The 23,753-nt window shown below is 49.4% G+C and overlaps 1 protein-coding gene across 5 annotated transcripts in view; it reads left to right on the top strand.

Annotated features, from left to right (window-relative positions):
• Nucleotides 1-18,409, top strand: part of LOC144737650 (uncharacterized) — a 75,436-nt gene extending 57,027 nt beyond the window's left edge. For all 5 annotated transcript variants that reach the window (XM_078620451.1, XM_078620460.1, XM_078620431.1 and 2 more), the window contains 3 exons: nucleotides 1,455-1,643; nucleotides 3,379-8,376; nucleotides 9,447-18,409. In XM_078620451.1, the coding sequence (XP_078476577.1) occupies nucleotides 1,455-1,643; nucleotides 3,379-8,376; nucleotides 9,447-10,651 (6,392 nt within the window). In that variant the 3' untranslated portion in view covers nucleotides 10,652-18,409. The remainder of the gene's footprint in view (nucleotides 1-1,454; nucleotides 1,644-3,378; nucleotides 8,377-9,446) is intronic.
• The last annotated feature ends 5,344 nt before the right edge of the window (nucleotides 18,410-23,753 follow it).

Here is a 23,753-nt window from a genome sequence, read left to right as displayed (position 1 = left end):
GGCCGGCGCACCTCAAAGGGCACGTTCCCCTCCCTTGGCTGCCACTGTCGTTCTCCATGACACGTTGGGCGTCGTTCCCCCTAACGACGTCCTGCACAAACCCGCCTCACTTTTATGAACAGCAAAAGTTGTCCGGTGTAACTACATTATCTTAATCCACGTGTTCCTATTTCCGTGCCACTCTGCACACTTTTTTTTACCCTTTTCCGGCTTTGCCGTCGGTGTCAAATGTATCTGATCAATGTGTGCCGTAGATTGCAATATGCAGTGATCAGAATTGTATAACAAAGCATCTTTGGAGAGTAACACATTGACGAAAATAGCAACCGATCAGTCAATAAGGATTGAGTGGTTTAGAGCGAGTTGCTCTTACCGAGACCAAGCATGAGCTCGGCTGACCTGACGGTTGAGACGTGTTTGGTGTTATCATGCCGTTGGGTAATAAAAGTATATAAGGCCAATAAACCACGACACCAATAGACCGAGTAATATATTTTCTTTTAATGTGAAGCTTCAAAAAGGTACATTGATATATTATATTCAGAATCAGAATGTTTATTTATACTGGAGGAATCCGATGAGCTATTCGGTAGGGGCACGTGGTTAGAACGTTACAACAATACAAAGTATAAAAATATGATAGCAGTGTAAAGTACAAGAAAGGTAAACAAATCACCAAACCACATACAAATAAAACTAAACCATCCCCATCCTACCAGGCAAAGCCCATGATTAACCTGTCAACCGTGCCGCCTCTTAGTAGAATGTTAGTAGCAGTGAATGTATCCCCACATCCGTTTGCTCCCCTGAAGCATTTTGCATCTTTGACGTCACTGCACACACCGCGATGTTATCAAATACGTTTCTATCTATTTACACCCTGCTGATCTTGTTTCATCTACGCAGTCGGACACTTTCTGGACGTCGTGAACAGGCCCCTGTGCACACCTCCATGAATCGAAATTTTAATGAAAACCACAGCAGCGTGACTGTGACCATGCAACCCAAACTATGGTGCCCGTATCCTTCAAACCACTGTAGTCTGCGCTCCTTCAACGGAGGAGGAATAGCAAAACCACACAAGCTCTCCCGAAGCCCTCTTCCTAGTGGCCAGCAGCAGACCTCGACATTGGCGTTCAGCTCCTGAACCATGTTTGCCGTACACAAGGATACAATATAACAATATTTATTAATGAATAATACCAACGCCATCGCCGTGGCTTTCCTGGGCCGTTGGGCACAGTGTACCAACATTTCGCTCCTCTTGCTGGGAGCTTTCGGTTAATTTCCCCGAAGAACCTTCCAGCAGCATGTGGAGGTGGGCGAAATGTCGAGACATCGTGCCCCCAAGCAACATGCCGCGGACACAACCCGGAGACACGTTAGAGACCTATAACGGCACAACTGTTTCTTGACGCTCACCTGATAACCGCCCATTCCTGTGCCGCCAACAGCCGCTGCTGTCATAGCAGAGCCTCCCCTGGCCCGTTTGCCCATGGAGACGAGCGTGGCCTTGGACCTGTGCGGCCACTACTCGCCAATCTCGTCGGCGACGTCTGAACATGGCATCACGACTGACGACTCCTCCCGGCTGGAGGAGGTGGTGGATGATTCTGTGGAGAGAGAGCCGCACACATGTGCTGGTGAGCCGCCGTTCATTCATTCTTGTACACCGACGTCACAATGATACGTGCCGTGCCTCCCATGCAATACACATCCGATTAGTTTAGCGCATATTAGGCTTGCGCGACCAATATTATCATGCATAATAGAGGTCTTTTTTTTTGGGTTAGATTGCGTGAGTAAAAATGTGTCGTGAAACCCGCCACCACCCGACGCAGTCAATTAAGTAAGGGGTTGTCACGTAAACAGAACACGGCAATTCGCTACCAGTTCAGCACACCGGTGTGTTGGAGAATAAACCCACAACATTTACCAATCGAGTACCATGACGTCTCGGCGGTAATTACAATCACTGCTGGCTACGTACGGTGCGAAAGAAGTTCAACGTATATGTCAAGGCACCTTGCGACAGTTTAGCCCAAGGGAACCCCCCCCCCGCCCCCGTAACAGCTGTCCTTTTGTGGCACAAAAGTGAACGCAGTCACCGGCCTGTCAACGATGGGCATGAGCCCATGCCATTATAGGGGGCGATGTCACTGTGTGGCTTTTCCCAATTTAGTGATTTGCACATTATTTATGAAGTCTTGCAACTTTGAACCATTTGCTGCACGTGCCCTTCTTCGCAACAAACGCCCTCTGTTGTTTCTTGTGCCGTTGTGAGATCTTTATTGTCCACCGTAGAGCAGATGGTCGTTTTTCACGGCTAATGCGCCTGGCAGCATTTGACCAGGGCGGCCACTGGGCTAAAAAAAAAGCATGGTGGTCTCCAACAAGCGGCGATTGCTCCACCACCGAGCACCGTCAACGCCCATATATCCCACTTAAGTCAATCCGCTGCTGGACGAGGGGCCTCCCCGTACAATGTGGATCACTGTCGGCGGGGGGGGGGGGGGGCTACTCTGTCGTACTTCACCACACGTGGAGCCAGTGGCAGCGGCCAGTGCAAGCCACGATTTCAGTTTGTCGAGGGACCGACCTTTGCACCGGGTGATGGGCGTGGATGGTGGAATGTGACCAAGTTGCCTTGAGCCAAATCGCCGGAGAATTTGTACTGTACACATACAAACCTCTGCGTTGTTGGATCACTGCTCCATTAGGGGCCTCCTTAACGTCGTGCAGATCACAAATATGTTTAACCAGTCAACATAGGTGGCAGCAACTTTGGGGAGGCCTTGAGTTGGCTGTAGCCAGGATTTTTATTGATTTGATTACGGCTGATAATGATGATGAGCTAGAGAGGCTACGATGAACAGACAGTAAATCTAACCAGGAGGAAGGTGTCGCAAATTTTATCGCAAATCCCAAAATGCAGAGGGGGGGGGAGTGAAGTGGCTTCTGCAAGAAATCAAGTCTGCGTTCACCACGAATACTTGTGGTGAACATGCAAACAAGCATGCTCTGGTAATAATATAAGCATTGTCTTTGAAACTGATTAGCCTGCACCAGAGCCTTCTTTATGGTCCAGTCTCACCACCAGTGTCGGACAAGGGAATGCCAAAAGGCAAACAGTATAAAAACAATGAACGTATCAGAGCATTTACAGATCGGGGTAAGCATCTTAACACCAGTTTTATTGCCAAAAAGGGTAAAAACCTATTCTTATTTTTTATACTTTGATACTGGCAATAAAGGTCCCCATGGTGAAGTGGCTTCATCACCAATATTGAGGTCGTGAACACACGACTAGTACGACTAAGGGGAGAGGAGGCGTGATTGTGAGTCCAACCGAGTGCCTTGTTTTGTTGCTGGGTGCAGGAGAAGCCTCCGAGTTGTTGCAGGAAGTTGAGGAGGAGCTGGACCAACCCGAGCCACAGAATCTAGGACCTGTGGCAGAAGGCCACGCCACCAGCTATGACGTCCCTGAGCGGGAGGGCATAGAAGCCATGACCAGTTTGCCATTGTCTGCCGCCGGCGCGCACGGCGCCGTGCAGGAGCCGCAGGACGCCGCCGCCGGCGCTTGCGAGGAGGAGCTGACCTTTGTGGAGGAGGATTCCATCGGCGGTCCACGGGAAGGGGCGGTCGCGGGGGTTTCGCCTACCCCCGTCATTGCCACCGCCACCAACCCCAACATGGAGACGATGGAAGCAGCCGCCAGCGAGGGAACCGGGGAGCTGGGTGACCCGCTGGTGAGGCCCGCCACCAGCGCATCTTGCCGTGAGCCGGACGAGCAGATGTCCGGCGTAGAGGAGTCTCCGATCGATGAAGAACTTCCGCAGATGGAGAAGCAATTGCCTGCCCCCGATGCAAACAACAGCAGCAGCAACAGCAGTTGGGAGGATCTGGTGGCCGTGGCGGTCAATCTTGCCATCGGAACGAACCTCACCGACTGGAAGGAACAAGTAGCCGAGGCGGAAACGACACCTGCCATGGATGCGCGCAAGACACCGGAGGCTCCCGCGTGTGCGTACCAGGAGGAGTCGGCAACCGTGGCGAGCAAATCTGCCACCGACGTCAACGACCCCAGCTGGGATGAAGATTGTCCCGTAGCAGTCGTGCCTGCCATCGTCCCAAACCAGCCTGGGAGGAGGAAGGAGTCGGGGGCTGCGGGAGACGCGCCTGCCATCGGCACACGTGGCTCCGTCTTGGTGGAGTGTGCGCCTGGCATGGGCTCCCACCACGGGGAGGAGGTTCAGGAAGTTGCCATTGACCTCGCCATCGGATCACGCCACTCCGAGCACCATGAACGCGCGGCCATAGGGGTCCCGCCCCCCAACGACGTATGCGACCCCCCTGTGGGGAAACCGCCGACGGACGTGGTGCTTGACCTTGACACGAACGCCCGCGTCCACAGATGGAAGAAGCGGGCTGCCGTGGCGACGCTGCCTGGCACCAGCGCTCTGCGCCAGACATGGACGGAACTGATGACCACCACCACCAGCAGCAGCAGCAACAATGAGAAGGAGCCGAGAGAGGTAGCGGAGGCCCCCGTCATTGCCACTCGTCCACTTGCATGGGAGGATCGAGGGTTCGTGGCAGAGACGCCCGCCACCAGCGTTTTGGCCGCAGGGCCTGCCACCAAAGCACACCGCCCGTGGCCGAGGGAATGGACGTCCGCTGCCGAGCATCCCACTGTTGTCACCTCTCGCTCCATGGGATGGGAGACCGTGACGGGCCCCCCTGCCAGAGAAGCGCAAGACCAAGAGATTGAGATGCTCACGACTGGTGCCAGCAGCTGCTGGCAGGACCCGGGTGATGTGGCGCTAAACCTCGCCAAGGGTAGACACCGCCCTGAGTGGAGGGAGGAGGTAACCGCTGTTATTCCACCTCCCAAGAGCACACTGCCAGCCAACAGCACGCAACCCGAGAAGGAGCAGAGAGGCTTGTCGCTGGCGCCCACCACCAAAGCGCAAGATGCTCGCTGGATGGAGCTCAGGGCTATGACTGCTACACCTGCCATGGACGCACGCCTCGCGCTGTGGGCAAGACCAGAAGCTGCCATGAGAGGACATGAATGGCAACCAAATGCCACTTCGGGAGCGCCGGCCACCAGCACGCAACGTCTCGGGCAAAGTGAACAAGCATCAGACTTGCGATTGCCGCCCGCTACCAACACACACGGCTCTGGTTTACAACAATTGGTGGCGACGGCTGTGGACCTTGCTGTCAACACGCACGTAGAGGACCTCCCTGCCACCAGCACCCATGGCCCCAACTTGCCAATGTTGGGGGAGACCACCAGCCAGCACCAGGAGACGTTGAGATCCCTGCTAGCAAGGCTTGCCACCAGTGCACGGTGCAACGTACAAGATGATCATCTGCCTGCCGTCGATACGCAATCCCCCCAGTTGGCGGTGTCAGGTGCCATGATGGAACCGCCTACCGGCAAAATTCAGAGCCATGGTTGGGAGGAACTGTTAGCGGTGGCAGTGAATCTTGCCAGCAGCAGCACGGCACGTCCCGGGTCGAGAGAATCGGCAGAAATGCCCACCACGACGGACGAGCACCACCAGCAAGTGGAGGAAATGAGATCACAAGAGTATGAGGAAGAAGAAGCCGCCGTCGTCATGCACGAAGAAGATCCAGCAGCCTTAAAATTAGCACCCACCATCGGCACACAGAATTCTGGCTGGATGGAGGACCTAGGAGCAGTGACGGTGGCGTCAGTATCTGCCTCCGGACCTATTCTTTGGCAAGAAGCCGCCACAGCTACCACCAGTGTCCACCAAGAAGAGCCGAGAAACCCTTTAACAAATATTGGCACCAGTGCACAACAGGAACCCAGAGATCTGGCGGAAGTACATTGCACATGTGCTCGTAGTCCGGGGTGGCTGGAGCCGGCGGCTGTCATTGGCACTTTCAAAGAACCGCGGGAAGCTTTACCGAATGAACCACCTGCCATTGCCGACACCACGATGGCTGCTGTCGTGCATGGCACTGCGTGGCAGGAGAACGGTGCCATGGCAGAGTTGCCTGGCGAAGAAACTGACGAACAAGGATCGAGGCCGCATTCGCCTATCACCACCATTCACACTGAGAGTTTGAAAGACTTGCTGGACGTATGTCCCGACAGCACACCGTGGCAAGGGCCCGCGGGGGAACAAAGGGTTGTGGTGGAACTGCCCTCCAAAAGCACAGAGCGCTATGGCAGAGTTGATTACAGGCCGTTAATGCAAATTCAGATCGGCAATGTCACACATTTGCCTGTGCTAGAGGAACAGAGAGCTGTGATGCAATCGCCCACCGCCATCATGCCTCAGCCTGTGCCAGAGATACGGACAACTGTGGCAAAGTTACTGGCTACCAGCAAACCAAGTGATGAGCCAATAGTACAAACAACTGCAGCAGAGTTAGCTGTCAATGTTATTCCTTGTCCTGTGCCAGAGAAATTGAATTTATCCACCACCATCACGCCGAGCCATGGGCCAGAGAAACCAGGAGCTCCAGCAGAGAAAACTGCCACCAGTACACCGAGCCATGGACGACAGGATCCAAAATCTGTTGCAGAGTTATTAACGACCATTGCACCAAGCCATGGGCCGGATAAAGATAAATCTGTCGCTGAGTTAGCCACGACACAAACGCCAAGCCTTGGTCCACAGGAACAGAAATGCATTGCAGAACCGGCCACCAACATCACGTCAAGCCAGGGTCCAGAGAACGATAAATCCGTGGCACACCAGCAAGGCATGCTGGAGCAGAGTCCCATGTTGGAAATGCCTGTCGGCAGCACCCTACGCATCCCTGTGCTGAGAACGCTGGGGTCGTCGACGGATCCGCTTATCCACAGCATTCTCAAGAAGAGGCCACTGTCGGAAATCCCCATGGATGGCCCCGCACGCATCCCCGTGCTGCGCACCCCCGGCGTGGCCACCAGCAGACAGCGGCAGGAGCTGAGGGTGCTGCTCGAAAGGCCCATCATGGGCACCAGATTTTCGTCTGGCCTTAGGTTTGAGCACAGGGCCATCAAGGAGGTTCCCATCAGCAGAATCCACAGCTCCGGCATGAACAGTGGGGGGGAAGGCACGATGTCCGAGTCGCAGAGCAGCGGGGGAAGTCACCAGCATGGCTCCCTGGTGGACAAACTGCCCTCTGGGAGGCATCCGCGTAATATTACGAGGGTGCAACAGAGGCCCATAATGGAAATATCCATCGGCGACATCTACCCACAGATGTTTGAGCGTTCCACAAGTACTAGCACGTGTAGCACCAACACTAGCAGCACAATCAGTATCAGCAAACAACAGCAGAAAAAGTCTTCCACCAGCGCACGCCACCACGGGAGCGACCAGCAGGAATCTGAGTTGGAATTGACTGCCGCCGGCAAACAGAGCAGCACCACTTCTGGTACCAGCACGAGCAGCGTCACTATCGCCTCAACCTCTAACATCAGCAGCAGTAAAACCAGCATCAGCAAGCACCTGCCACAGTTGAGGACCTTGCTGGAGAAACCTGCCACGACCTCACATTTCCACATAAAGGATCAGCAGGTGCCCACATTGGGATCACCTGCCATTTGGAAACAGGGCTCTGGACATCAGATGTTGGAGGCTGGCACCACCGCGCATCTCTTGGTGGTGGAGGAAGTTGAGGCGCCAGTAGCAAAATCTCCTGCCAGCAACGTGCATGAGGAGAAGGCGAAAGCACAAGCGCCAGACCCCACCACCGACAGCACTCGAGAGCCTGGCCGGAAGGAGCAGGCATCCACGGCAGCGGTGCCACCCTTTGCCGTCGACAGGCGGAATGGACCAAGTGCCTCCACAAGCGCTTGCGCTGAGGGGCTGAGAACCGCTGTGGGAAAGCCCTCCGTTGGCGCGCAGCAGGAGCCGTCGGGCAACGCGACGGAATCGTTCACCAGAAATAAGAGCCGCCCTCTGTGGGATGAGTTGGTCGCTGTGGCGGTGAACCTTCGCGATTCCGAACAGCAGGAGCAGGAGACCATGTCAAGGGCGCCTGCCGTCGTCAGCATAGGCAGCCCCGACGGGAGGAAACTGGTGGCTGCAGTCGGAGAGCCCGCCACAAACTCACGTTGTTGTGGCCTGGAGATGCAGGGAGCTGCCATGAATATGCAGCAGCAGCAACAACAGCAGCAGCAGCAATATCAGCAACAGAGAGGCATGGTGTCGGTGGCGGCACCCGCCCTGAACTTGCACAGCCCCACGTACAAAGAGGCTGCGGTGGACATGTCTGCCATTGGCGCAAGTCAAGGTGGCGGCGGAGGTGAAGTGGGGGTTGCGATGGTGGAACCGACCACGATCCCCATTTATCACGGCAGAGATGGTCCGCAAGCCACGACCAGCTTCACCGCAGATGGAGGTAAAAGGTTTTAACACTGAAAAGGCAACTAACAATCTCACAACAGCCGCCATTCACCACTAAGTGGTGGTGACGTCACCACGACGCTTGTGCCAGGCATACACATGCACACACGGCCCATGTACAATGCTAATTATTATCCCGGCAAAGTCTCAAGACTCCTGTTTGTGAGGGTTCTACATTGGGATGGTTGAATCAATCCACAAATGTATGATCTTTTTGGACTCATATGGACAGGAAACCGGACAGCCCACACCGCACACACGAGGGGATAACACTCAAAAGCTCCACACACAAACAGATCCAGTTGGTTGAATTTACCTCTGGATTGATCCCATCACTGTGCTGCTATATCCTGCCCACTTCTTAAAGCCCATGTATACAACAGCACCTGACTTAAGTGCTGGCCACAATACTTATGGTCAAAATGCAAACAAAAAACATACTCTGATAATATATGCATTGTCCTTGAAACGGATTGGTCCACACCAGAGACAGCTTTCTTTTGAGCCTCGTCTCAAACGGTGTTAGACCAGAGGACGCCAAAAGGCGTACAGCCCAAAGACAATGCACTATCAGAGTAATGAGAGGACAATGCATATATTATCAGAGTATGTTTTTTGTTTGCATTCGGACCACAAGCATTGTGGTTAATGCAGACATGATTCCTTGTAAAAGGTTTCAGTGTTTTAACATCTTAACACCTGTTTTGTTGCCAGAAAAAGGGGAAAAACCTATTATCATATTTTGGTACTGGTAAAGGAGATCCCATGACGATGAATGGGGTTAGCACGTATTTTGTTATGAGAGCTACCACATTGTTCATTGGCACAGGAAGACATTCTGACTATTATTGATTCTAAATTTTATGCAGTGTGTAGACGTAGTAAGCTGCTAAGTCATCAATCTATCAGCTCCATTGAGGTTCTGCAGATCGCAGAACTGACAAACGTCACATGAATCTACATTTAAACTCTTTTTTATATATATATATAATTTAACTTAAACTCCTCGATTACCAATTTCACAAAATGTGAAGTTGCTCTCTGTAATAATACAATCTCTTGCAGACAAGGACATGGAGGGATTCGTCATCCAAAACATGGGCTCATCGCAGGGTACCCGCTTCCTGCTTCTCCAAACTGCGTGGCTTCACCAGAGCATGCTACAGGACAGCACTAACCAAGACTGCTTGAACGTGGCCACGGTCATCTCCCCGCCCACCAATGTCTGGCCGCCCGTACCGAGCAGCGTGGAATCCACATGCAGTGCGCCGCCGCCACCACCACCACCGCCATCGGAAGCCGTCGCCAAGCAGGCCTCGGCCGCCAACAGTGACAGTGACGACGGCGGCGGCCGCGACAAGCCCCAGCTGCGCTGCGTGGATTGCGGGCGCATGTTCCATTGCCATGAGAACCTGTACTCGCACATGAAGCTGCACACGGGCGCGCCGGGCTACCCGTGCGCGGTGTGCGGCCAGGTATACATGACCGAGGTGCAGGTGAACGCCCACGAGCGGCGGCGGCACTCGGCCGAGCGTCCGCACCGCTGCAGCGTGTGCGACCGCACGTACCCGGAGGGCGCCGCGCTGCGCGCCCACATGCGGCAGCACGCGGGCGAGCGGCCGCACGTCTGCACCGTGTGCGGACGCTCCTTCACGCAGATGAGTAACCTGCGGCGGCATCACGTGGTGCACACGGGCGAGCGGCCGCACGTCTGCGCCGTGTGCGGGCGCTCGTTCGCGCTGCACGAGGACGCGGTGGTTCACGAGCGGGCGCACGCCGGGCCGCGGCCGCACGTCTGCGACGAGTGCGGCCGCGGCTTCACCTATTACTGCGAGCTCAAGATCCACATGCGCAAGCACACGGGCGAGAGGCCGCACAAGTGCGACGTCTGCGGCAAGGCATTCGCGCAGCTCAGCAACTACAAGCGCCACTGCGTCAAGTGCCAGGGGAGCAGCAGTAGCCTGCAGGCGAAGGCCGCTGACGGGAACGGGGCTCGGCCAGGCGGGCTGAAGGATCAGGAGCCCGGGGAGAATCGAATCGAGTCGTGGACACACGATCTTCAGGATGCCTATATTCAGCACAAAAAGGCTCGAATGTCCGAACATGAAGAAAGTAGGCAGCAGCAACAGAGTGAGACTCGTACAAACGAGCCCACAATAAGCCAGATGGAATCGAACGACCCCAAGAAGAGTGAGTCGAGAGGGAACGTCCGCAAGAGGAAAAAGCCCGTTAAAAAGATCCGTCCTGAGGACATGCCTCAGCCCAAGTGAATTTCAGAACAAACAAACCCTGGAATTGAAGTATTTTCCCCCATTTTGTAATCATAGGAAAGCTACCCTTCGTTTTTTTTCCACTTGATGAACACCTCCAGACATAGTGTCGATTGTCGACACCATTTAATGATGCTCAACCGTATTGTGGAGCATGGTGGGGATTGGTGAAGGTTAAGAGGCACCCAAGATTGATTCAGATATCTCTCACTGCTGATGTTAGCCTTAGCTGGTATCAAACTCTGGATAGCTGGGTTCGATGGCCTCGGTAAGCAAGACCACTTTACCCCTGCCAATTAACGGGGCTTACCTTCGAAGAAGTATTCGAAGAAGTATTTTCAATTTGCGTGAAAATTTATTCCATACGATAACAAAAAAAACACAGGAATTGCTTCCCATGGAGAGAAAACAAATCTCGAAAGCAATATTACAATAACTGTGGTGATAAGTCTACTACTGAGGCTTAATTGATCTCTTAAATTGACATGTATGGACGCTGGTCTGTTTAATTTGTGTCCTGCTTTTTTATATTGTCATCAATAACACTTCTTGTGCCACCGCTTAACTTTAAAGAACAGAAATTACTTGCCTGAATTGTAAATGTTTTGCTTTTTAAAATTGAATTATCCAAACTTAAAAATCCCCATGCCGCTGACGTTTGAAAATGTAAATGAATAGTGCGATGATAGCAGGGGCAGCGGATATTCCTGTAAAAAAAATTCCTGTAAAAATGTTACGTCAACGCATGCGACGGCCTTTGAGAAATATGGTGAACGTTTAGGCGTGGTCAAAGTGGCGTCGGTGATACTTTGGGTTATAATGTTTAGTTTTATTTTGCTAATAATAACGTTTTTTTGGGTGAGATCGCATAAACGTGAATGTGTTGTAAACCCACCTTGTCACGTGAACAAAATATACCAGTTACAGTAAATTCACACTTCACAGTACAATTTAAGTACCGTGACGTTTTGCTGCTGATTACAGCCAGCTTCATCAGGCGATTCCATAATTGTGAAGACGTCTTCCTGTTTCCGGTCTTAATTAGAGTAAAGGCGACGTCATCACTGAGTGCCTATAAGGTGCAAAAAACCCAGGGGGTTTGTAGACATCACCTTACTCTATTTAAGACTGTAATAGTAACTAATTGGCACATTTTGTTCACGTGACAAACCTCACTAATTGGCTGCGTCAGGTGGACGTGGGTTTTTATAACACATTTACACGATCAAACCGAAAAAACTTTGAGGAATAATATTGGTTTGGAAAGCCAACGTGGTGTTACATTTTATTTTGCCTTTTGTGAAAACTAACCATTATTCAGCCTCACAACAATTTAGGAATGTGTTTTTTTGTTTTCATGGGGAGTTTATAACGTGATTTTACTAAACTTTTGCCAACGCTCCTTGGAATCAGCATTCTAAAAATCCACAACATCACAGCCCTTCTTAGAATGGCTGATGTAGAGCAACACAGCTATAATTTCACATTAAGGTGGATGAGCCAGATGGTTGCGTCAGGAGTAGCGCGGAGTGGGGTATCGCTGTGATGTTGCCGCCTTCATATTTGTGAATCAGTCCATTGAGTTGGCGCCACGGTGGCGAGATGTTAAATACCTCGCCTGGTAGACAGGAGTTAGTGGGTTCGATCCCGATACCGACACCTGTATATTTTGAGTTTGCATGTATTTCTGTCTCCCTGAGGTCGTGTGGATTTTTATCCGGGTCCTCCGGTTTTTACCTCCGCATTTAGAAACAACGTGCATTTAGAGTATTTGGCTGCAAGAAATGTACACATGATAAACCACTTCGTTGAGCTACATTTGTGGCCAGGACGCTACTGAAAAAGAGCTATATAGCTCAGTGGGGACTTACCTGATAAAATAAAAAAACATTTTAATTTTTGTTATATGTTCCATGGTTCTGTTCTGGGTGACCAGAGTCGCTACACACTGCTGGAAAGTTTATAATTTTCCATTTGTGCTTCAAGTATCTGCTGTGGCCCATAAGCTTTGCAGAAGATCGAAGTCGGAGGATCTTCAGCATTGGGTCTTTCACAGCCCTAAAAGATAATTTATGTTTTACAGTCTACACATGAGTGTAAATGTTTCTTGAAGTTCATTGAAATCCTTGGTTTAATAATTATGACCACTTACACTGGAATTACCAATGTTGGCCCTCAGGCTTGTGGTTACGATTTTAACACATTGTTTTAAATATTAGAAGGACATTTGACTTTCATTTCAATTCACCGTACACAGTATTGCACAAAGGCATGCATGCACGCGTGCGTATGCACAACCAAAACTCCAAGAGACGACGGCCCTTCATTGCAATTTCCGCGGGGGTTTTGATGCATATTGGCAGGACAGTTTTTTTCTCTCTCACATTTTTGACAGTTATGAACAAAGCCTATGATAAATGAGCTGCGGGATTTTTCATGTTGAAGTCTGCTGAGGGAAGGCGTACCAGAGATCATTGGTTGAGAATACTTTAAGGAAATGTATAATGGGGTGAAGGCAGTGGTTATGGACAAAGAGGTGTGGTTGGAAGAGTTTGAAGTTATCGGGGTTATGCCAGATATCAGCGTTAAAACCATTGCTATTTGTCATCTCTGTTTGCAATGCGTTGAGTGAGTGAGGGAACTGAAAAAAGGGTTGTTGTGGAAGCATTTTGTTTGCTGATGTGGCTGTTATGGCAGTTGCAAGGGGAGCTGAACGCCAGGTGGCTGTTATGACAGTCCGAAGGGGAGCTGAAAACCAGGTGGCTGTGATGGCGCAAATGTCTTGAAGTAGGGAAAACGAATGGTCAATTCCCAGAAAGAAAGAGGCCAGCGGTCCATAGGAAAGGATGACGTTAATATTGTGAACAGAGTGATGCACATAAAGTGCAGGCCAAAGTAGTTTTAGAGTAGTTAAGTACAAAAGAGAGGAAGGATGGTGTGAGTTGGAGGTCAAGGAAAGAATTGAGACAGGATGGCACAAATCGATAGAGGTTTCAGGAACTGTATGCGACAGAGAGATCCCAATCAAATGTCCGCTTGTGCTGATGAAGGTCGCGGTGGCATCATGTTGAGGAGGACGGTCCAGATCTCCCTTTCCCTCGCCACAGCTCTTCCTAGGGAATTTCCAGGCGTTCCCAGGCTAGCCGAGCAACATAGTCCTGCCAGCATGTCCTGGGCCGGCCCCGGGGTCTTCGCCCATCCTTACCAGGTGCCTAAACCACCTCAACTGGCTCCTCTCAATCTGGAGGAACAGCAGGTTCGACAGAGGTGCTCCCAGATTACCGAGCTCCTCAACCGATCACAGAGTGAGCCTGGCAACCCTGAGGAGAAACCTCATTTTGGCCCCTTGTACCTGCGATTTCATCCTTTCGGTCATTACTCAAAGCTCATGACCATAGGTGAGGGTGGGAATTTGGATCGACCTGTAAATTGAGAGCTTTGTTCGAGGACTCAGCTTCCGCCTCACTACCACGGAACGGTACAGCGCCCGCAACACTGCGGACACCGCACCAATCCGCCGGCCGATCTCCCGCTCCAACTTACCATCACTCGCGAAAGAGACCCTGAGGTACTTAAACTCCTCTACTAAGGGCAGCTGTTCCCCCCTCACCTGGAGAGAACAATTCACCATCTCCCGGGAGTGAACCATGATCTCAGATTTGGAGGTGCTGATCCTCATCACAGCCGCTACGCACTCTGCATCAAACCGTTCAAGTGCATGCTGGAGATCAGAGAGTGGCAAGGCAAAGAGGACAACGTCATCTGTAAAAAACATCGACGCCACCTCCATGCCCCCATACTGGATACTCTCCATACCTCGGCCTTGCGTTGATATCCTGTCCATGAAAATCACAAACAGGAGTGGAGACAAGATGCACCCTTGTAGGAGTCCAACACCCACCGTGAACGACTTGATTTAAAAGCAAGAATATGGACACAGCTCTCGCTCCAGGAATAGAGGGTCCGGATAGTGCACAAAAGCAGCACCGGTACGTCATCCTCCCGCAGCACCGCCCACAAGACATTGCAGGGAACACGGTCATATGCTTTCTCCAAGTCTACAAAGCAGAGGTAGACTGGAGAAACATACTCCCATGACCCCTCATATTTGTGAGAGGGAAAAGAGATAGTCCATTGTTCCTCAACCATGACGGAATCCGTATTGTTCCTCCTGAATCTTGACCACCGCGTGGAGCCTCCTCTCCAACACTCTGGCATGGGCTTTACTTGGGACGCTGAGGAGTGCAATTCTTCTGTTGTTGGAGCACACCCTTTGGTACCCTTTTGAAAAAAATAGGAACCATGACCCTAGTTTGCCAGTACAGTGGCACTGTACCCACTTTCCATGCAGCATTGAAGAGGCGTGTTAACCACGACACTCCTACACAGTCCAGCGCTTTTAACAATTCTGGGCGAATCTCGTCCACCCCAGCAGCTTTGGTGCTATGTAGGCCCTCGACCGCCACAGTAACTTCCGCAACCGTGATGGATCTGACCACACCAGCTGTTTCTTGAGCTGCATTGTGAAAGGAGGGCATGTATATCGGGTTGAGGAGCTCCTCAAAGTGTTCCTTCCACCTCTCGACGATCTCCTTAGTGGAGGTCAATGTTACGCCACCCTTACTGAAAACAGCATGGGCCACGTCCCATCGACCCCCCCTAAGGCGTCGGATGGTTTGCCAGAATATCTTTGAGGCTGCCCAGTAGTACCTTTCCATGGCCTCTCCAAACTCCTTCCACGCTCAGGCTTTCGCTTCAGCGACTGCTGTAGCTGTCACCCTCTTGGCACGCCGGTACCTCTCAATTGGGTCAGGAGACCTTTTTCCAAGAATAGCTCGGAAAGCCACCTTCAACTCGACAGCTTCCCTCATCACTGGTGTCCTAGGGTTGCCGCCATGACAGGCACCAACTGCCTTCAGAGCACAGCTTTTCGCAGCTGCATCCACAATCGAGGTCCTGAACATTGTCCACTCGGACTCGATGTCCACGACCTCCCCTCGAGTGCAGGATAAGTTTTCTCGGAGGTGGAAGTTGAAATATTTCTGCACTGGGTCCTTCCACCCAAACTATTCGTTTGGGCAATCCACGTCTAACTGATCCCCAGGTGGTGATCAGTTAACAGCTCTGCCCCTCTCTTCACTCAAGTGTCTAGAACATACGGCATTAGGTCCAATGATACAACTATAAAGTCAATCATTGACCTGCGGCACCAAGGGGCACTGGCATCAAGTACACTTCTGAGCATCCTTGTGTTCGAACATGGTGTTTGTTATTGGCATTCCGTGACTAGCACAGAATTCCAATAACATCTCACCGTTCAGGTTCACATCAGGGTGAACATTCCTCCCAATCACACCTCTCCAAGTATCTCCATCATTTCCCACATGAGGATTGAAGTCACCCAGTAAGACTATGGAGTTGGTAGGCAGCACTCTGTGGAGGACTGCACCCCCCACCGTCTCCAAGAAGGCCAAATACTCTGAACTGCTGTTTGGTGCATAGGCACAGACAATAGTCATAGTTTTTCTTTCTGAGACCAGAAGTCTCATTGAGGCGACCCTGTCATCCACTGGGGCAAACTCCAACTGAACAGCACCCAGCCAGGGGCTTGTGAGTATCCCCACACCCGCCCGGGGCCTCTGACCAGGGGTTACTCTGGAATAGGAGAGAGACCACCTCCGATCGAGAAGTTTGGTTCCAGTGCCAATGCTCGGTGTAGAGGTGAGACCGACTCTATCTAGTTGGTACCTTTCCATCTCCACCAGCTCTGGCTCCTGGTCAAACTGAATGGGGAAAATATATCAAGTGATACGACCCAACTCTGTTATGTGGTGCATTGATGTGAGCCCGAAGGAAGAGTTCACAAAAGTGCTTGAAAGGATGGAGATGAGAGATGATATTGGGGATGTTGTGATTTGACAGCATGAAGGAGTTTTAAAGTCTTCACAGTGGTTACAGACATCGCAAGACGGTATGGGAGACTTCGATGGGTTTGGGCATGTGTTGAGAAGTGACAAAGTGACGCTAAGGAAGAATAACAAAAGGTGCTTGAAAGGATGGACATGAGAGATGGATAATTGGAGACATTGTGATTGGACAGCATGAAGGGGTTTTAAAGCATTCACAGTGGTTACAGATATCGTACGACGGTATGGAATACTTTGATGGGTTTGGGCATGTGTTGAGAAGTGACAAAGTGACGTTAAGGAAGAATAACAAAAAGTGCTTGAAAGGATGGAGATGAGAGATGGATAATTGGAGACATTGTGATTGGACAGCATGAAGGAGTTTTAAAACTTCCACAGTGGTTGCAGATATCGCAAGACGGTATGGGAGACTTCGATGGGTTTGGGCATGTGTTAATAAGATGATGTCATTCAAAGGACTATGGAGAGAGATCCTGGTGCATAGGGTCGAAAGAGTAGAGGGAGACCGAGGGTAAAATGGAAGAATGTGGTGGAATGAGATGTAAGGATTATCGATGTGACAAGAGAAGAAACACAGCGTAGAGGTTTGTAGAGAAAGAATCTGAGCACCCAATCCCGTGCAATAATGGGACATTTGTCTTTGAAGTGGAAGAAGATTGGCGGGACAAGTGGCGGTGATCGCGTAAATGTATAAATGTGTCGTTAAAACCCGCCCCCACCCGGCACGGCCAACTAGTAAGGGTTGTCACGTAAACAGAACATGGCAATTCGTCAAAAAAACTTCTTATGGATTATATTGGTCGCGAAAGCCTACGTGTTAAAGTGGCAGTGATTTGACCATTTTTTTTCTGTCAACAAGAATTAGGCCCAGTGCATCTTCTGTAATATTGCGGTCACATTGCCAAAATTGTACATTAAAATAAATAGACACGGCTTGGTTTGACCACAGAAAATAAACTGAAGATTTAGGTCCATAAACTTTGATGGGCATTCTGGAGCATTGTTTTGCCGGCAGAATTTGTCTCAAGCGACGGGACTCATTTTGACTTTATTAAATCTCATCAGCTTCAGGGTTGCCTCCGATGTTGTATTGTTACCCATTGCTTTTTTTGACCAGGTGGTTTTAATGTTTGCTCACCGGGAGTGATGATATTTGTTGTGTTTTACCACGTATCTATGGAAGACCACGTTGAAGGTTGTCGTTTTCTACCCCACAATTGCAAATGTAGATATGAGAATAAAAGTTTTTTGTGAAAATGTATATATTTAAGAGAATAAAAATTGGCAAAGGAAATGCACGAAAATGAATAATGTTCAACATGTCAAATGGCACTTAATGTACAATAATAATGTACAGTGCCTTGTCAATTCACTGGTAGATGAAGACCTCCCCATGCCTTGTCAGTCATGGGGGATTTTTTTTTGTAACCATATTTCAAACACACTCGCACAGTGCATCTGAACCAAGCTAACAAGGGATCTCATTGTATAAGGGGCGGTAAAGGTATGGGGGAGTTGGGGGGGGCGGACTATGGCCCAGGACCGGTTCGAATAGCAATCACCACTATTGTTTGCCGTAGCCAGGAATCAATTTCAGGTAGTCGGCACTATCGCTTCGCCCCGTTATACATTATAATCGTTTTTTACGGACTTTCTCTCCTTGTTGGGATATTAGGACGGGGGTGTATTGCTGAGACAGCTGACTAGATGAACATTTACTGTACTCTACAGTCCTCAGTCCATTCATGATGCGGTTGTCTTGTATATATAGTTCATGTGGGTTGCCTTTTTTGTATGACTGAAGTCGAATAAAATTACTGCCTAAAGTGAAGTGTTTATAAATATGTTTGTCATGTTTTGCTCTCACTAGTGAAAAGATTGCAAGGAAGGATAGGGCAGCTATCATGTAGATCAAAGCAATCCCACTCGTGAAAAATACATGATTATGCAAGCTAATTGTAAAACATCTATCTTGTAGACAAGTGTAATGGAGGACTCCGGAGACAATAACTGTGTCGAGGCACCTTCTTTATTTATATTACTCATACTCACACTACACGACTGACTGAGCACAATGTAACGCTGACCGTCAAGCTCGACGGCGCTAACTGAATGGATATCTGGCTGACTATCCAGCAGTGGGAACGTCGGGTAGTTGTTTTCCTCGCACTTTCTGTTTATAGGTGGCGTTGTCTCTCCAGTGTTGCCGCTTGTTCGAAGTGGAGAGACCAAATGCTATGAAAGCGCTTGCAAATGGCAACATCAGCCCTCGCACTTTTGCGACGTCGGGTCGATGGCAAGGACGGCAGCAACGACGAGGTCGACTTCCATGGCGAGACGACCCTGATTCCTACGGACAGCCCTGAGCTCCATCTCTCGCCCCCTTTTATGCTTCCAGCGGGGCCCGGCCCTGCCCTAGCCACGCCCCCCTTCTCGAACCTTCTAGCTGGTTCTGGGAGCTCAAAGATGGATCCCTTCCATGACCCTTGGCCCAGTTCTTATCCCTTGCACCTTCCCCTGTATGCTGTCTCCCCTTGGGTGGGTACACCCGCAATTGCTACTTCACTCTGCCAGTCGGCGCTGCTACACTACACAAGTATTGAGGCTAGGGTCTGTCTACAGATGGTTTTAAGATTCGTCATTGAGAAGGAATAAAAACCCCTTAATAATACACCTCTAAGCAATCCGATGATTGGATTGCATTATAGACATCCAATAAATCCATCAGATGATTTCAATCTAATCAAATTTTCAGCCGAGGTCTGAAATCTCAACCAAATCTGACCTAACCAGAAACTTTTTGGATTGAATTAAAAAAAGCACAAATAGAATTAGTTTTTTTAAATGCAATTAATTATTTTAATTGTAAGGATTACTATCAAGAGTAAATCACTACTTTTTGGTTCTTTCGGTAAAGTCACGTAGGTATAAAATAAAATAAAATATATCACGACGTTTCGATCGCAACACAAGCGGTCATCCTCAGATGGAAAAAAATATAATCCAGCAGTGGAACTGCTAAACCAGCGAGAGAGCTGTTACAACAAGGTTATATATGTGGCGATGGGCAAGCAAACGGGGTCTGAGCTGGAAAGTAATTCCATCCACGGACATAAGCACGTCAGTTGTGTTAATGGGGAAGATAAGGGAGAGAGGGATTAGGGAGTGAGATTAGCATGAATGAGCTTCCGTCAGCGCATAAGAGTATCATGCCCGCATATGCGCACAACAGCAGTATTAATGAGAGATTAGCACCATGAGAGTGCAATCCAAAGAACGTGAACATGAGAGTGCAATCCAAAGGGCATGTGAGCCTGAGAGGTGCAATCCAAAGGACATGTGAGCATGGGAGGTGCAATCCAAAGGGCATGTGAGCATGGGAGGCGCAATCCAAAGGACATATGAGCATGAGAGTGCAATCTAAAGGACATGTGACAGATCTAAGAGAGAGGCATAGAGAAAGAGACACAGCGAGTCGGAAATAACAGCTGACATTGGCAGGTAGGATGGAAACATCACAGTCAGTTAAGACTTTACATGGTTAATAACGTCCTTCCAATGATTGCTCAGTTTGTACCCATCTTCTAGGTTGCAGTTGTGTCTATATATCTGGATGGCTTCATGAACAAATCTCTGAAGGTAGTCGGTAGGTTTGCAGAGTACCTCCGCCTTGGAAAAATAAATTTCGTTTGAGCCCACAGCGTTAAAACAATGATCAGCAACGGCAGAGGTATTGGTCTTACCGTGTTTCAGATCTGCCTTGTGTTCATGAACGTGGTCCGAGACATGTCGTTTCGTTTCCCCAATGTAACTTCTGCCACGACCACAACTCAGTTTGTAGACACCAGGGTATTGCATGTCCAAAATCGGTACTAGCTAAAGGGTTGAATTTCGCAGTCACCCCTAAACATATCCCAGTGGATTATATAAGTGCCCAGGTCGACGTAGCCCTCAAAGGCTTGGGACACATCCCGGAAGACGTTGCTAGATCTGAAATTGCTGCTATCCTCAAAAACGCGAAGAAACCCATTAGTAACATCAGCAAGGACGAGCGTTTTGAATTCTCTAAATTATAAAACAGAGATGACATTGTCATCCTCTCAGCCGACAAGGGCAATACCACTATCATTACGGATTAAACCACTTACGACAACAAAATTAAGGACCTTCTTAATGATGGCAGCTATACCAAAATCAACAGAGATCCCACCAACTGCCTAGCCACAAAAACCAACAATATCATTACTAAATCGACTTCTCTAATCGATCAGACCAGGCAGAGCTCCCTAAAACATTTGGCTGCTACACCACCCAGATTTTATGGCCTTCCAAAAATCCACAAAGTAGGTAATCCGTTCCGTCCTATCGTCTCCACCATTAACTCACCCACCTACAAACTGGCCCGATTTCTGTCTGAGACCCTGCTTCCTTTCACGGGCAAGTCCACCTCAGCTGTACTTAACTCAGCTCACTTGGTTTCTCTAATCAAGGACATCTCACTGTCTCCAGATTTGCTTGTCAGTTTTCATGTAGTCTCTCTGTTCACCAATGTACCTGTACTTGACACCATTGCAATCATTGAAGACGTGGTCCAATAATGACTTAATCCTGATGAACCAACTTTGGTAAGGCATTGTCTCACTAACATATACGTCACATGGAATGGTACATTCTACAAACAAAATGAGGGTACCCCAATGGGTTCTCCCTTATCGCCAGTGGTAGCGAATGTTTTCATGAAGACATTTGAGACAGATGCCATCCAGACATCCACCCTACGTCCTTCCTTGTGGAAGAGATACGTAGATGACACGTTCGTCATCTGGCCACATGGCCTGCCAGCACTGAACTAATTTCTAAACCACATCAATTCCATACACCCATCTATCAAATTCACCATGGAGGTGGAAAATGATAGCAAGCTACCATTCCTAGATGTTTTGATCGAGAAGAGACCTGATGGCTCGTTGGGACATTCGGTATACAGGAAAGCCACCCACACGGATGCCTATCTAAAGCCTGACTCCCACCACCATCCAGCCCAGAATAATTCCCTCATCAAAATACTATACCATAGTGTCCGTTGCATCTCCGACCAGCACCACTTAGCTAGTGAGTTGGAGCACGTACACCAAGCCCTCAGGATGAACGGATACTCGGACCGTACAATCCGCAAAGCTGCCTCCCCAGCCATGGGGAGACAACATTCTGAGGATCCAACCAAAACCATCACTTTACCATTGTTTAAATGCATGCCTATACAGGTCACCATACTTCAATAGGGAGTACCATTGAACAATAACAGGTACGACTATTTTAGTGCATACAATGGATAGGAGGTACATAATGCGCATGAATTATGTACATTGATTACCATATTAATAACCCAACCGGCAATGGATACCCATAGTCATTTATATGCATTAATTAATCCCCCCCTGACTTCACGCAAGAACTGCTCACAAGTGATTTCATCACATCTACCCCTCTATTTAAAGAATTAAACAGGAGGATTTCTCCACAAATGTGGCTGTTGATTGAGCAGTGTTGTAATTACTGGCGAAACGTCGTACTCGGATTGTAAATGTTGTGGCTTTGCTCTCTAACACACCAGTGTGCTGTACGAGTAACGAATTGGCCACATTCTGTTTACGTGACAAACCTTACTAATTGGTTGTGTCGGGTGGTGGCGGGTTTAATGACACATTTTAATATTTACGCGATCTAACTAAAAAAAAAACCTGCATGGTGGATGATATTGGTCGCGAAAGCCTACTACGCATGAAACAGTTTAAGCGCGGGGGTGGGATTGGAACCCAGGACGCGAAGAACGTGCCATCGATTCCGTGTGCCGAACGATGGAATCCTTTTGAGTAGCCAAGTTGGAAGCCACCGACTGTGATTTATCGTGATTTACGCTGTTGATATTACTTGGTGTATGTGTATAAACCAGAGGACCGTAATTCAAGGGAATATAATTTTTAAAAAACTATACAAACCAACCCCCGTAAAACCCACGGAAATGGTATGCCCCGTGTTGAAACATTCCTCCCTCCGGTGAAAAGAATGAAAATGGTATGACCCGAATTGCGTAATCAGTCACGAGGAGAGGGAGGCAGACGGAATCCAAAACAAGACCGGTTTGACTTGGAGCAAACAAGTGGAGTTGATGCATGGCCATCTCTCAAGACAATCTGTGATGTTTTGGGTCAAAGGACAGTCCCGGCCTCACGTGGATGCGTCTACAGCTCGGCCGAGAACGTAGCCGGGTGTGAGTCAGACACCCCCCCCCCCCCTGTAGTATGTGTTAATTTCCTCGCCCAGGTAGAGCGAAGGTCGTGGATGCGATCCCGACCCTGACGCCTGCTGAGTATTTTGGAGTTTGCGTGTCTCTCTCTTCCTCGTGGCCGCGTGGACTTTTCTCCGGGTCCTCCCATTTTTCCCTCCACATTTAGAAACACGCTCTTCGAGTGTTTGACTGCAATACATTTGCACGTGATGATAAGGGGCCGTCCATGAATGACGTCACGCGCCTAGGGGGGGGGGGTCAGACATTTGTGACGATGTGTGACGAGGGGGGGTTTGAGAAATGTGACGTCACATCAAAATGCGCAACTTTAAATAAATACAGACAACACGTTCTACTTAATTAAATAGACTTTTTAATACATGTTTTCTCCTACAACATCAGAGTGCAGCGCCACATTAAATACGCACTACAATGACAATAGTTTAAAGCGATTTGAAGCATGTTTTTTTTTGGGGGGGGCAGAGCTTTGTGACGTCATATTTGAGGGGGGGTCTGACTTTTTGTGACGCCGTGTAACGATGGGGGGGGGGGGGGGAATCGTCCAAAATCGCGTGACGTCATTTAGGGACGGCATCTTACACTCCCTTTACAACAGCTGCGTCTTACAAACTGAGGCGGCGCCTAGGGGCTGCTGTCAAGTGAACGTTTCTAAAGAAGTGTCAATGTCTTGCTGTGTGACGATGCTGTTAAGAGGGAGGGTTGTGTGTAAACTGAATTGTTGGGGCCTTCTAGAATTGAAGTTTACGTGACTGCAAGGATCCATACTCTTGGTTCTTTTGGTAAAGTCACGTAGGTAAAGAAAATAATAAATTCAATAAAAGATAAAAATAAATATAATTAAATCACGACGTTTCGATTGCAAACA

This window comes from Lampetra planeri, chromosome 3, assembly GCF_965212315.1.
Source record: "Lampetra planeri chromosome 3, kcLamPlan1.2.h2, whole genome shotgun sequence".
NCBI lineage: Eukaryota > Metazoa > Chordata > Hyperoartia > Petromyzontiformes > Petromyzontidae > Lampetra > Lampetra planeri.
The sequence above is the reverse complement of the archived record's forward strand: the minus strand, read 5'-3'. Positions and strand labels throughout refer to the sequence as shown.